Below are 15555 nucleotides of genomic sequence, written 5' to 3' on the forward strand. Positions count from 1 at the left end.
GAGAAACAAAGGTCTAAGAGCCTGTTTGGTGATGAACCACGATGATCTCCTTCACACCCAAGCCACTCCTCAGAAAGTCGGGTTTCTTTCTGTTTCCATTCATATATGTAATTGTCGCTTCAGACAAACATGACACCTCACTATTCTATGCAGTTTTGAATACCGCTTTTAAAATGGGATGTCTGCCTTGTTAAATTTTCTGAGGGGGAGGAGAGGGGAAGTGTAATGGGACCGTCTATAATTTGAAATCCGACCTCACTACTTTGCGTCTCAGAAAACGCGGGGTTCACTGCCCTGGTCCTTCCCGGTCCCCCAACCTTCCGGCTGGCTCTCTCGCGGTCCTCGCCTCGGCGCTGATGTGGTCGGGCGGCGGGGATTGGCGTCCGGGCGGAGCATGGTGGGCTTCCCCGTGGCAGGCAGACTGCTGCTGCAGGTGGGTCCCGGCGCCCGCACCGCCCCCCACCTCCCGCGGTCGCCCCGCCCCTGCCCGCCCGCTCCGCTCGCATTGGCGCTGCGGGCTGTCTGTCCCCGCGCGGTGGGGAGGGGGCGCACCAGGCGGCGGGTTCTGCAGAGGGCGCCTTGCTCCGGGCGCGACCGCGGCTCCCTGGAGGCCTGGGTGCCGGGCCCCGCGAGCGCGCCGCGACCTCGGGAGCAGTGTTGGCCAAGGACCCCGGCGCCCTCCGTGAGTGAAGGCAAGGCGGGGAGGCTGCGGGGGAGGAGGGTCGGGGGCAGTGTCAGATCTGCGGATCGCGGAGTGGGCAGCGGGTGTCCACTGGACACTGGGGATCTGGGCCCCCTGAGGTGCTGGGATCGCGGGAGGTCGCTTGTCTGCAGGAATCCGCGGCCAGGGCGACCCTCATCAGGTCTGCCCACCTATCCCCTTCGCGTTACAGCTTGTCTTAGAAGCAAGGGTTGCCGGTGGCTTTTTTCCTTCTTTATCCCCCTTTGGGAAATGTGATTTTGGGTTTATAGCCATTACATTATAATTCTACAGACAGCTTGAAGCTGGGTTATCTGTTCCACGCCCCCGGCATTTTCCTTTTTGAGTACTTTATCCTGCGCTCTGTCTCCTGCCATAAGGGGCATCAAGCCAGAATTCGAGATATCTTCCCCCAGGAGGAAGCTTCGTGGTCCATATCTGGTTTTGGGAAATATACAGTGCTTTCCCCGGGTAGTGGTTGCTCTTCGCTGCTCAAGGGAGAAAGGGAAGGGGGGTGTTTTCTGTGACAGGAGACTTGCAATTCTGTCAGGAAATGAGCAGAGGGACTTTAAGATTTCCTGAGGCGATAAAGCTACCCTTGCTGGTTAAGGGGGAATCATTTGCAGTCTGACATTCTGCAAAGTTTTAATATCTACAGACAGAATTATTTTCCCCCTTTCAATTAAATTTCTGTTTGGGTATTCATTTTATTTCTAGAGTGTATATACATTTAAGTAAGCTTCTCAAGCCATTGTCTTTGCACAATCCAGGTTACTTTCTAAATGATACACTCCTAAACATCTCATTTCAATATTTCTATTATGTGGTAATACATCCTCTGCTTAACAAAAATGCTTAGGTGCTGAAAACTCACAAGAGGTGAGAAGATTTAAAGTTATCAGCTGAGGTTCTAGTGCTCAGTGAAGCATTATAAATGTGAGGAGAAACACTGTCAAATGTTCATATTTTAGTTCCGTCATTGTTCTAGAATGACTTTATCCTTCTCGTAGAGGCATAAAGTATGAAACACCCAACCTAAGGGAATATTTACTTAGATCATAAACTGATTTTCAGGGTTCCAGTTCCTTCTACAGTTCATAAAATTATGGGTTACCCAAATGAAACTTCAGAGAAGGATTTACATGAAAACAGTATAAAGAATGAGTCCCTTTGCTTATTTTAGGGCATCCACCCACTAAAATTCATAGGATCTTTGTTAGATAATCACCTCCCATTTCCATTCTTTGGTGCTATCATACCATTCTGTGGATTAAATTTTCAATACACCTTTATACTATCTAATAGTTTGCCAGTTGCATAGTTCGTCAACTTATTTTTGGCTTTTAAATTACTTCCTGAACCAAAAAAATAAAATATAAAGAATTTCAAAAGCTTGGTTTTCTTTTTTTTTTTTTTTCTTTTTTTTTTTTTGAGATGGAGTTTCGCTCTCGTTACTCAGGCTGGAGTGCAATGGCGCGATCTCGGCTCACCGCAAACTCTACCTCCTGGGTTCAGGCAATTCTCCTGCCTCAGCCTCCTGAGTAGCTGGGATTACAGGCACATGCCACCGTGCCCAGCTATTTTTTTGTATTTTTAGTAGAGACGGGGTTTCACCATGTTGACCAGGATGGTCTCGATCTCTTGACCTCGTGATCCACCCGCCTCGGCCTCCCAAAGTGCTGGGATTACAGGCTTGAGCCACCGCGCCCCGCCAAAAAGCTTGGTTTTCAAATAACAAGAACTCAGTCTGGTCTTGGTTCAATTATGAGTTGATTAATGGGTACCTTGTGGTTAAATGACCATTAATCAGTTTTTAAATTTCTTTACTATGAATATACTGCAGATTAGTATCCCCAAAGTATTCATTTTCTAATGAAACTCTTGAAGCCCAGTTTCAGAACATAAGCTTTAAGCAACAAGCAATCTTGTGTTTAATCTGAGCTCTGTTACAGTGATACCTTAATGTCAGCCAAATTGCTTCATCTACACCACCACCTTTGTAACATTGTGGTGAGGATTAGAAATGTATGTAAAAGTGTGTGAACTGCCTAATACCCAAGAATTGCTCAATAAATGTCAGCTATTATTAACTTACTGACCTCCAACTATGTGCATATTATGGTGGAAATGTGATACAGCAGATATAGTACTTAAATGAAAATGTCAAAATTATACAACTAATTTAAGAGTGTAGAATGACAGTAATGCTAAATTTTCCTAAGAGTATGTATGAAAAGTAGCACTTCCTTGATGGAACATACATTTTTAGAACAGAAACCTTATGTTATAATGGAAAAACTAGAGTGTCAAAGTCTCTACTTCTAACTCTGGCTATGACCTTATCTAACTGCATGGCTTTTGACAAGACAATTGCTCCCTTTTGGAGCTCAGTTTTGTCATCTGGCTGGATTTGAGTAATCTCAAATAATCTCTAAAGTCCTTTGCAGCTTTAAAGTTATTTATTGAGTGTGATAAAAATTACATTAGCTTGCTTTTTATCCTGCACTTCATTTTTGGTTCCTGTTAATTGCTTAACTTGCACTTTAAAATCATAAGCAATTCATACGGACAGCACAACTAAAGAACTGATAATATCAGACTTGCAGAGTAATCCAAAATGAAGTTTCAACAAAGAGGATAAAACAAAACAGAATCACATTGAACTCTTTAATAGGGCCAAAATAAACCCCAATCTTTATTCTCCAGCCATTTCATTAGTAAATACACGGAAAATATGTCTGGCAGAATCTTATACATTCAACTGAAAAAATCTCCATAGAAAATAGTAGCCTCATAGTGAAATAAAATACCACTTTCTTTTCTCTCACCAGGTTGATCTTTAAATAAAGCAAAAATTTATCCAGAAAAGGGCTTTCATGAAGAAATTTAAAGAGAGAAATTGCAAGCAATAGAGAAACTAGGCATTTCTATACTAGAGAAACCACCTAAAACAACTGTACGGAGTAAGATGAAAGGAATGAATACACCTGGAAGAAATTTTACCTAGTGTGACATTTTTGCCCATCTTTTTGTCACAAAAGGCTAAGGAAGAGAGAATATAGTTTTCTAGAGAATAAGAGTGAAGTGTGAAAATGGCAACCACAGTTTCAGAAATTCATGTAGAAAACAAGGATGAGAAGAGATCAGCAGAAGGTAGTCCTCGGGCTGAAAGACAGGAGGAAAAAACATCCATGCTTTGCTTCAAGAGAAGAAAGAAAGCAGCTAAAGCATTGAAGCCCAAAGCTGGCTCTGAAGCTGCTGATGTAACAAGGAAGTGTCCCCAAGAAGCAGGAGCTTCCGATCAGCCAGAGCCCCCACGGGGGGCCTGGGCCTCACTCAAACATCTTGTAACACGAAGGAAAAGGTCGGAGTCTTCAAAGCAGCAAAAGCCATTGGAGGCAGAAGTGCAACCTGAAATAAATGCTGAGGATGCTGATCTTTCTAAGAAAAAGGCAAAATCTAGACTTAAGATTCCCTGCATAAAATTCCAAAGAGGGCCAAAAAGGAGGAATCATTCCAAAATTATAGAAGACTCAGTCTGCAGCATCAAAGTCCAGGGAGAGGCTGAAAATTTGGATATACAAACACAGACCCCATCAAACGATCAGGCAACAAAGGCTAAGTCAACCCAGGATCTAAGTGAAGGCATCTCACGGAAAGATGGTGATGAGGTTTGTGAATCAAATGTGAGCAATAGCATAACTTCTGGAGAGAAAGTGATTTCTATAGAATTTGGATTAGATAATGGGCATTCTGCTATTCAAACGGGAACTCTAATCCTTGAAGAAATTGAAACAATCAAGGAAAAACAAGATGTTCAGCCCCAGCAAGCAAGCCCACTTGAAACTTCAGAAACAGACCATCAGCAACCAGTACTTTCTGATGTTACTCCTTTACCTGCAATCCCAGATCAACAAATTGTGGAAGAAGCCAGTAACAATATCCTAGAAAGTGCACCAAATGGGAAAGACTATAAAAGTGAAGAGACTGTAGCTGAAGAAACTAAGCCAAAAGATACTGAATTGAGCCAAGAACCAGATTTTAAAGAAAATGGGATCACTGAAGAGAAATCCAAATCAGAAGAAAGCAAAAGAATGGAGCCAATTGCTATTATTATTACAGACACTGAAATCAGTGAATTTGATGTTAAGAAATCTAAAAATGTCCCTAAGCAATTCTTAATTTCAACGGAAAGTGAGCAAGTAGGGGTTTTTGCTAATGATAATGGTTTTGAGGATAGAACTTCAGAACAATATGAAACACTCTTAATTGAAACAGCCTCTTCTCTCGTCAAGAATGCTATTCAGTTGTCAATAGAACAGCTGGTTAATGAAATGGCCTCTGATGATAAAATAAACAATCTTCTACAGTGACTTACTCTCCAGAGTCATGGGAGGAAAACCAAGCTTAATGAAGAATTATTTTATACATTTGTGGCATTTCTTACTCAGTAACGAATGAGAGATTTATCATCTCTGGAACTTAAAGGTACAATTACAGTGCAGAAGTGCTAAAGATGGTCAAGTTTATAAAACTCTACCACTGAAATGCAGTCATTTCTGGATTGGAGGAAGTCAGCACGGATTGCACTGTGTAAAGTAACACAACATACAGGGAGTTGCTAAAACGGCATATGGAGACTAGAGTGCTTTGGGGGAGGAGGATGTATTTATTGAGCACTTATGGTATGCCATAAGCTCTTTAATGACCTCTGATATAACAAAGTCTGGTTTCCTTTTGATAATTCAGCTCTGTGTATAGGCTAACATCACACTGAGTTTTTAAAAACATTTTTTACAGTGGACATATATGTTGTTTAAAATGGTGAATAAGGTGAGCTACTTTTGTGAATGTGGTTTGTAATTGTTACATTCCTAAGCATTAGGCTTAACTCGAAAAATATATTGCATTTTCCCAATTTCAGCAGATACTGTGCAGAGTATGCATATTGAAATTAAATATGAGTGGTTTTCTAGTCTTAAGTCCTTTATAAGAAAGAGCCATTTGGCCAGATGCAGTGGCTCACACCTGTAATCCCAGCACTTTGGGAGGCCGAGGTGGGTGGATCACTTGAGGTCGGGAGTTCAAGACCAGCCTGGCCAAAGTGGTGAAACCCTGTCTCTACTAAAAATATAAAAATAAGCTGGACGTGGTGGCGGATGCCTGTAATCCCAGCTACTTGGGAGGCTGAGGCAGGAGAATCGCTTGAACCTGGGAGGTGGAGGTTGCAGTGAGCCAAATTCGTGCCATTGCACTCCAGCCTGGGTGATAAGAGGGAAACTCTGTCTCAATTAAAAAAAAAAAAAAAGCCATTCACAAATCCTTCAATCAGGCAAATTGTTACTACGTACAAAAGGGTAGAAACAGGGAGTGGGTTTTTACCTCTCTTCTTTCTGCCTCAACAGATCTGTATATATCCATTTCTGCATGGATTTACCTGTGAAAAGTTAAAAAATGAAACAGCAAAAACAAAAGGAATATTATTCTTCATCCAGGAGAAGGAAAAATTCCCAAGTAAATTGTCACATAATATAGGATTCATCTTGCAGAATTAACTTCTTTAAGAGCCATATTCATCAACCTCTCTCCAAAGAGGGGAGAGTAAATTCAAAGCCAGCCTGGTAGTAATGGTCCTGGAAAATCCTAATAATCTAGGGCAAATATTATTTATTCTTGGCCAAAAATGAGCCATGAATGTGGTTGAATAGAAAGTGAAAAGTTATTGCTGAAGCACATTATAATTTAAATGTCAGTTTTCCTTCGTGTCTATGTGTTGAGAGAGACCAGTAAAAAGCATTTTACATGGATATTGAAAATTAACTTTTTCATTGCTATTTTCAATCCAGATATACTTTACAAAAATGAGAAGGGCTTATTTGCATTTTTATTTACTGATTGAAAGGGAAGTATCTGATCTCATCAGTGATTGCCATATTTTTTGAAGTAATCCTATTTCAATCTTTCCTTGTGTGAAACGACCATAATACTACAACGCACTTCCCTACCTCACAGGTTAGGATTCAAAGTGTATAGTCTCCCATTGTGTAAATTGAGTGATTGTGTTATTACTTGAAACAGATGAAGTAATAAAGTATGGGATGTAAGGTATTTGTTAAAGAGCTCCACTTGGAGGAAAGAATGCATATTAGCTGATTTTAAATGATCTGAGTGAAGTCTTGCATTGCTTACGGATTGATTATAGAAAGTAAGTGCTAATTTGTCCTACAGAATCATCTTTGTTTCATTCTGTAAATACATATTGAGACCTCTAACAAAAGAAATTAATCTGACTTTGAAACTGAACCAAATCATGGATATTATTGGCAAGATTCTTTGCTGAAGCGCAAAAATATTTCCCTACCTTTGCACATATAATCTTGGTGGGGGGGGATTCTTTCAATTTAGCAAGATGAAAAGTGTGTCTTTCAAAACACATGACCCAAGTAGTCAGTTTCTTTTAATTGTACGACTTTTAAACATTAAAAAAAGATTGAAGTTATCTTCTCTGAAAACACTCTTTAACTCACTATATGTGGTGCTAATGGACTTGGACAGCTACCAGCAAATATATATCATATTTAAAAGTGAACAGTTTTTAAAACCTAAGGTTGGTGCGTTTTACAGTGTATTGAAGAATCCTGTCCTCATTTACTGCAAGGATGCCTCCAAGCCAATATACTTGCATTGTAAATGTGTAGTAATCGCTCATCAACAAGCAAAAACTATAGTACTTACCAGTTATTGAAAATATTTTGGGGGATTTAAAAAACAGATAAATGGTAAATATGGGTAATAAAATTTTTGGTTAAGAAAGTAAAATTTTATCTAATACTAGGTTTTTACTTTTTTCACTGTGGTTTCATATATATTTTTGGTTAGAATGTAGTGATTGTTTTTATGATCAGATGTGTATTTTACCTGCATTCATTCTTAAGTGGTTTCTCTTTTTCTATTGAGAATATTTGTTCAATTAAATAAGTAGGATTTCAGTTAGAAAAAGGAATTCAGAAATTAACTGTCTCAATCTGATTATATGTGCTACATGGCCAAATCCTATTACAGTGAATTCTAAGGTGATTCAAATTGTTTTATTGTTATAGAAATAAGCAGGGCTGGGCATGGTGGCTCACGCCTATAATCCTGCACTTTGGGAGGCCAAGGCAGGAGGATCACGAGGTCACGAGTTCAAGACCAGTCTGGCCAAAAAAGTGAAACCCCGTCTCTATTAAAAATACAAAAATTACCCAGGTGTGGTGGCACTCATCTGTAGTCCCAGCTACTCAGGAGGTTGAAGCAGGAGAATCACTTGAACCCAAGGCAGAGGTTGCAGTGAGCAGAGACCATGCCATTGCACTCCAGCCTGGGTGACAGAGTGAGACTCTGTCTCAAAAAAAAAAAAAAAAAAGAAAAGAAAAAGAAATATGCAGAAATCAGATGGCTTCGAAGTCATAAAATATTTTTTCTTGTAATAGTATTTAAGCAATTTGACCTTATATGCAAACAATAAGTGAATATAAATAGGTTCTGGTTCAATTCACATTTGACAACATTAAAATAATTATTAGGAACACGATATGAATTTTCATTTACATTTGCTGTGGTATAAATTTTGCTTTTAATGAATGTTTATTAGCCAAGATTCAGTTTCTCTTTGAACCCAGAATTTTACAAGGCTAGGGGTTAGGGAGGGGAGTTATTGGATACGTGTTAACTTTTTCAGCATATTATCATCCCTCTTCTAAGAGTCAAGTATTATTCACTTTGCTTCTTACAACCCAGAGAATGTGAAAATTCTCTTCTATTTTATGTAGCACTATTCACTTAACATTTTTTCAAAGTACTTTATAGGATATAAAAATAGTACCTGGTAACATTTAAGTAAAGGTAGCAGAAAACAAAAGAACTTTCAAACAGAAATTATGTTCCCTGCCACCTCCTCCACCTCAAAGAATAATAAGCATGTGGCACAAATGGAGTTCTTCAGAAAAGCTGTCTGCATAATTTTTCTTCAAGGTAATGTGTTTGACAGCATGAAGTTTGTGATGATCTTAATTGGTCTACTATTTAGCGGAGTCCTAGAATCTCTCTGATTTACTGCTGAGAGATTGCTATTTCACCTGTATATGTGAAGTCTTGCTAAAGACATTAAAGATATGGATCATGACAGGGCACCAATTTGGCTTCTGTATGCAATCCAGCATTAACTTCATCCACAAACTTCTAACTTCAAGTTGCCTTATTTTTTATAGTTAAGAATGTTTTTAGAGGTTTACAGCAGAATTTTAAAAATAATTGTTAGGCTTTAGAATCCTACTGTCTGAAAAGACCCTTTAATGTCAACTTTATTGAACTATGTAAAGTCTACTTTCTAATTTCATCTGATACTCAATACAGCAGGGTTTGATTTTCTGCCTGCCATTTCTGTTTTTTTTTTTTTTTTTAATCCTCATTTAAGATTTAGAGTTCTGTAGGTTCAAATTCCTATGATGTTTTATTGGGTAACATGAAGTCTCTTACACATAATTCAAAATTTCAATCCATGGTATATCTTATGGTACATTTTTGTAAAGAAAATTTGTAACGCTCCTTAGTTACAAAAATTTATTAGAAGGAAGTTACATAAAATTCAGGTGTCCTGATTAAATTATTTGATTCAACACACATATTAGGCATAACTTCTGCCTAACACTATTTGATAAGATGGACAGGCTCCCTGCCCTCCAAGAGCTCAAGCTAGGGAGCATTGACAACAGAAACTGGGTTGGGATTAAGACAAAGAGCCACGGATAATGCTGCAACCTGAGTGGCATAGAGGGGAGTACACAGAGAGAGCAATTAATTTTGGTGTGGGGAAGGTGGTGATCTGAATACAGCAGCAGTTTGAAAGTGTCCCATTTTTAAATAAACAGTATGCTCATTCTGATTTGTGACTAGGTGTAGAAAAAAGCCTGCATAGTGTTACATATTTATAGTAGTTATTTGTAAAAATGTTAAGTGGATGAGCTATTAGTAAAGTAAAAGTTTCATTTTTTTCTCATTAAAATTAGTACTAAATTACTGTGGATCAGATGATGAATAATACTCTGTAGAAAAAAAGGTTTCAAGTTGAATTAATTTATGTACTCATTATTAATACAGAATAAATGTTATATTGACTCAATGTTTATTTATTTGGATCTTTTAAAAGAACAGTGGGCAAACTATGTTCATTTCCTAAAACTATAAAGATCACATTGATGGAACTACTGAGTTTGCACTACAAAAAGTTCTACTCTGCTGATTGGGAATTGGACAGAGACTTTACAATGACACTCCTAAAACAATCCTTCAGCAAGAGAAATACAAACACCTACAATGTTGAACTAACTCAATCAAAAGAGCAGTTCTGAATTTGATGACATCTGTGAATTTGACAAAAGCAGTTTTCATCTCTTGCTATACTTTGTCTTTTCTGCATTAACCTATGAATCAATGAAAATGCTAGAATTATTCAGATGGTATGTACTAAAGGTGGGTGTTTAAAAAGTTCTGTTTACTAAGGCACTGTTTTAATTTAGGTAACGTTAACAACTTATCTTTTCGTAACCACAGCCCAACGATAATCCGGCCCAAGGAAGGACTGTACTTTCCGAATCTTGGGAACAATTTAAAAGTTGATAGTACCTTAAAAGTCCTAAAACTAAATCTAGCTCCAAAGCAAAATGTCTTCTTAATGTACAAATACTGTAATAGGGTAGCTAATGTTTCACATCTTACAAGATTTTAAAAAGTTTTATTAAATCTCTTCTTGGTTTAAAAAAGATACACTATACTTCACAAAACTTGTCCTCACAGGCAATTCTGCTAATCCCTTTTTAGACCTTTAATGCTGACATCTGGAGTCCCCAACCCTTTTGTGAATAACTACTTTTCTTTCTTTTTTCCTTCCTGAAAGTTTAAGCTCACTGGGGGTTAAGTTCCTGAGCTTAGGAAAGACAGTATGCATGTTTGTACACTACACACTCACAGAAAATCCTCTGCAAAACTGGGTGTGGGCACAATGAGCAAAGAAGGGAAACCTAGGTGAAGAGAGGATGGTGTGGCATTGAACTTGGAAACTCCCGGCCTTAAAACTGTCTCTGTAAACTCCAAACTATCCTAACAATGGGAGCAGTGTCCAGCAGTTTCAGGACATTAGCAAGACTAGATGCACTTTCCCCACCACTTGCTTTGTGGTTAAACTCAAAAAGGACTTTTGGCCTTGAACTTTCTGGCAGTGCTATTATAGGACAAGGATTATACACTTTTCACAGCTGTACTTGTGGTCGTAGGACCCAGGCCTTCCACTGCTGCACTTCTGGGGGATAGGGAGCACAAGGCTGCCATGCACAAGGTGACACCAAACCAGGTACAGTCATGTGTACACTTGTACCCAAACCTTTTATTCCCAAATTCCTACTCTGACATCTATGCCTTCAGGTCACAGGAAAGTCTGGTCAGTATGGCTACAAGTGGGTCTTTGTATCACATCTATGATGAATCACCCTCACAATGCAGTTTCAGACATGCATATGCTGCTAATCACTCAAATATATATAAATTACAACACAGAGGTTCCATATGGAATAGCCATTTGCAGCATAAGAACTCTGGAATATCACTTCTGTTTAAACAGGTTTTCCAAAACTAAAGTATTTCTATCCTCCTGGCAGAATGACTAAGTTAGAACTACCTTGTACTCTATATTGCTGAGATGCAGAAAATGCCAACAATTGGTCATGACTCAATTCAGGTTAAAAAAAAAAAAAGTCAACCTCCACCTCCTGGGTTCAAGTGATTCTCCTGCCTCAGCCTCCCGAGTAGCTGGGATTACAGGCGCCTGCCACCACACTCGAAGAATTTTTTGTATCTTTAGTAGAGACGGGGTTTCTCCATGTTGGTAAGACTGGTCTCGAACTCCTGAAGTCAGGTGCTCTGCCAGCCTCAGCCTCCCAAAGTGCTGGATTACAGGGGTGAGCCACCATGCTTGGCCCCAAAATCCCCCTTTAATGCAGTTCTACCAATTTTGACCAAAACATTAGTTGTGTCACCTAGGGGTAATTAATTTTAAATCTTATTCTGATCTCGATACCACTTGTCTATCTTAGTTTAATTCTGACTGTATCAGTGAAAACCACTTGCTGCAGAAATTCAAAATCAGGGCTTCTTAAACCCACTGTTTAAACCAGGATAACGAAAAGGCAAGGCTGCCATGCACACCTATGCCATGAGCACAGCCCAACTCTGGAAGAAGCCTTCATTAGAGAGGCTCCCCCAGCACTGTTGTGCCATCATGGTGGCTCTGAGCATAGGCACCAGTTTGAGAGAGCAGCAAAACTGTGGTATGTTAACTGTGAAATAGGAGACATTTAAGATTTAAAAAAGGATTCTTCCCTTTATATGTCTTTCCTCCTAGACTTTAAAATATAGTGATAGAAAGAGGAGACAGAAACCACTGAGCTCATACCACCAGACTGCAGATGTGAAAAAAGAGCAATGTTGGGAAATGAGAACTGGTCAGCTAGGAATATTGTTGAGATTCACTGCCCTGGAATCTCTGATCTGCATTTTAAAACCTCTTCCCTTGCCTTTGCAAATGTATTTTCGCCTTCAAAAAGTAACAGGTATGACTTCACTTGCTACAGAACCACTCCAGGTTCTTCAGATTTTCCTCCCAATATGATAGTTATCATAAATGCCAGTTCAAAAAAAATTTTTTTTAAATTACCTGCATATGGTTTGGACTAAGTTTCATATGGCTTCCACTACAGAAAAATGTGGCAGAGCTAAATGCACAACATCCCATTCCTCAAAGGCCTGCTGGATGCACATAAATATGACACGGAACCTCCTGAAACTTGGTAATAACACAGACCAGACAAGGGATGACGACCACAGTGACAGCCGTCTTCTCTAGCCTCCTTCCTGCACAAGTCTCTCCTGTTTCCAGGACAGTGGGGACCCACCAGTTGTACAATCTCTTTTGGAGCACTGTCATTCCTTCAGACTTCTGATATGAAAGGACACCAGGGTGTTCCAGTAGCTTAATCCTTTCTTCTTTCTTTTTTTTTTTTGGAGACAGAGTCTCGCTCTGTCACCAGGCGCCAGGCCGGAGTTTAGTGGTGCAAGCTTGGCTCACTGCAACCTCCGCCTCCCGGGTTCAAGCTAAGACAGAGTTTCGCTCTTGTTGCCCAGGCTGGAGTGCAGTAGCGCGATCTTGGCTCACTGCAACCTCCGGGTCCCAGCTTCAAGTGATTCTCCTGCCTCAGCCTCCCAAGTAGCTGGGACTACAGGCATGCACCATTACACCTGGCTAATTTTTGTATTTTTAGTAGAGACGGGGTTTCATGATGTTGATCAGGTTGGATGGTCTCGAACTCCTGACCTCAGGTGATCCACTTGCCTCGACCTCCCAAGGTGCTGAGATTACAGGCATGAGCCACCTCTTAGGGCCCTAATACTTTATTTCTATTATTTGATACAGTATCACCAAATTGTTTCAATGACAAAGTTTCAAAATTGTAGAAACAGTGGAAAAGAATGTATTGGAGGGAGAGTGGGCTCATTTTCCAAGTTGGCACATCAGCTGTAAAATAAACTTAGGAAAAGCAATTGGTAGTTAGGTACAAAGTCCTAGGATGATAACAATATTGTAATCAGAAAATGAGCGGGGAGGCGGACTATATTCACTTAGTATTGGAAGGTGAGAATAGCTGAAGGTAAGAAAACTCTTAACTTATTCAGAATGGAATGGGTTGGAAAGTGTGAAAGAAGAAAGTCAGTTGTTGAACCACAGTTTGAAAAGAAAGTAAATTTCAGTAAGTAACATACTGGCCTACCTCATAGATTGTGGATGTTAAAAGAAAAAAAAAAAGAAAAAAGAAAGAAAGGCAAGAAACAAGCAAGGGAGCGTATTTACTCAAATGCCCTTTAATCTATTTCTTGACCAGGCAGAACACCAAAAACTGAGTGTGATGCCTGATTAGAAGAGCCCAAATCCCAAGGCCTCACTATTAATGACTTGAAAAAATCTTCAGAAATGCTCAATATATCACAATGATGTGATATTTTAAAAAGTTATCTGTTGATATATGTATATGTAAATCAGAGGCATCTCGATTAAAGAGGAATATCAAGATATTGCAGTGCCCTATGAAATTTAAAAAAAATTCTCATTAGCCTTGACTCTATAAACCATGATCCAAAAGTAGCTAAGTCCTAAATAATATTTACTATTAATAGTAATGCTGAATTCAAGTATAATGAACATTTTTTAAAGTTACACTGATGCCACCTTTTGGCCAGATTTAAAATTACACAAATTATAACCTACAATCTCAACTTCATGAAGAGACCTCTTTGGAGACAGAATTAGTTCAAACATTATATGAATAGATTTAAAACTGTCTTGCTGATTAATACATCCCTGATTTTTAATAATCACATTTTTTATCTTTTTATTTTTAATCACATTTTTGTCTTTTAAAAGCTGGGATCAAAAATAATACAAAAAAGAATTTAATTCTGAACACATCTCATATTCCAATTCTTACTCTTAACATGACTAAGATAGAAATCCCCCAACTAGGTTTCTTTGTATTCTTTAATTCCTGACAACCATCACAAAACTTACTTTAGGGTCTTAGTCTTAGAAGAGTTGGTCAACCTCAGCTCTACTGACATTTTGAGGTACATATTCTGTATTGTGGGGGGCTGTCCTCTGCACTGAGATGTTTAGCAACATCCCTGGCCTCCACCTACTAGATGCCTGCAGCAGCCTCCCTCATCGCCCACCCAACTGTGACAACCAAAAACATCTCCAGATTGCCAAATGTCTCTATGGCGGGGGGCGGATAGCCCTGTGTAATGGTGAATTTTATGTGTCCAAATAACTAGGCCATGGGGTGCCCCAATAGTCAAATACTATTTTGGGTGTGTCTGTGAGGGTGTTCTGGAGGGAGACAAAATCTCAATCAGTAGACTGAGTAAACAAGATCACCCTCCCTGATGTGGGTGGCTCTCATTCATTCAGTTGAAGGCCAGAATAGAATAGAATTAAAAAAGAGACCTCTGGCCTGACTGCGTGAGCTCCAATTATCAGTCTTTTCCTCACTTTGGATCCAAATGGAAACATCGGCTCTTCTGGAGTTTCAAGCCTGCCAGCTTTTGGACTGGAACTTATGCCATAAGCTCTCCTGATTCTCAGGTCTTCAAATTCAGACTGGAAAATCACTGACTCCCCTGGCTCTCAGCTTGCCAACTGCAGATCTTGGGACTTCTCAGCCTCCATAACTGCATGAACCAATTCCTTATAATCAAGCATTCAATCTCTTTCTCTCAATTCTACCTGTTGTTTCTTTCTTTTTAAATTTATTTTATTTAGAGACAGGATTTCACCATGTTGGTCAGGCTGGTCTTGAACTCCTGACCTCAGGTGATCCACCCATTGCGGCCTCCCAAAGTGCTGGGATTACAAGCATAAGCCACACACTCAGCCTTGTTTCTTTCTTTTTCTGGAGAACTACTATTGTAGAACATGGGCAAAAGGAGATACAGTAGACTGTAACTAGAGAAGAAAGAAGCAAAACAAGAAACTTCTGGGAAATGATGAGATACCACCTTTCTTTCCAGAGACGGTAGTTGGAAAGCATTTGATTAAGATGTCAATTTTCTATTAACACAGATTATTGTTGGTATTAGGCCCATGAATGCATTTTTGCATCACACTTCCAAAATGTCACCCAGTACAAAGACTACTTACCTCAACACTAGGAACACAACATTTGGCAGATACTGCTGTAAAATAAGAACACATTCTATAAGCTGAGCTAATAAAC

General features: G+C 39.4%; 2 protein-coding genes across 2 annotated transcripts in view; one reads left to right on the forward strand and one right to left on the reverse strand.

Annotated features, from left to right (window-relative positions):
- The first annotated feature begins 639 nt into the window (after positions 1-639).
- AKAP5 (A-kinase anchoring protein 5) lies at positions 640-9860 on the forward strand. Its single transcript, XM_064374931.1, has 2 exons — positions 640-682; positions 3532-9860. Exon 2 carries the CDS (start codon positions 3793-3795, stop codon positions 5071-5073), a length of 1281 nt encoding a protein of 426 aa, XP_064231001.1. The 5' UTR covers positions 640-682; positions 3532-3792; the 3' UTR covers positions 5074-9860.
- Positions 9861-14637: 4777 nt separating this feature from the next.
- ZBTB25 (zinc finger and BTB domain containing 25) overlaps positions 14638-15555 on the reverse strand; it is a 36183-nt gene continuing 35265 nt past the window's right edge. The window contains exon 3 of the mRNA XM_064374930.1: positions 14638-15514. Within this exon, the coding sequence (XP_064231000.1) occupies positions 15456-15514 (59 nt within the window). The 3' untranslated portion in view covers positions 14638-15455. The remainder of the gene's footprint in view (positions 15515-15555) is intronic.

The sequence above is a fragment of the Aotus nancymaae genome, unplaced genomic scaffold (assembly GCF_030222135.1).
Source record: "Aotus nancymaae isolate 86718 unplaced genomic scaffold, 86718_ANA_hifiasm-v0.15.2.pri h1tg000011l, whole genome shotgun sequence".
Taxonomy (NCBI): domain Eukaryota; kingdom Metazoa; phylum Chordata; class Mammalia; order Primates; family Aotidae; genus Aotus; species Aotus nancymaae.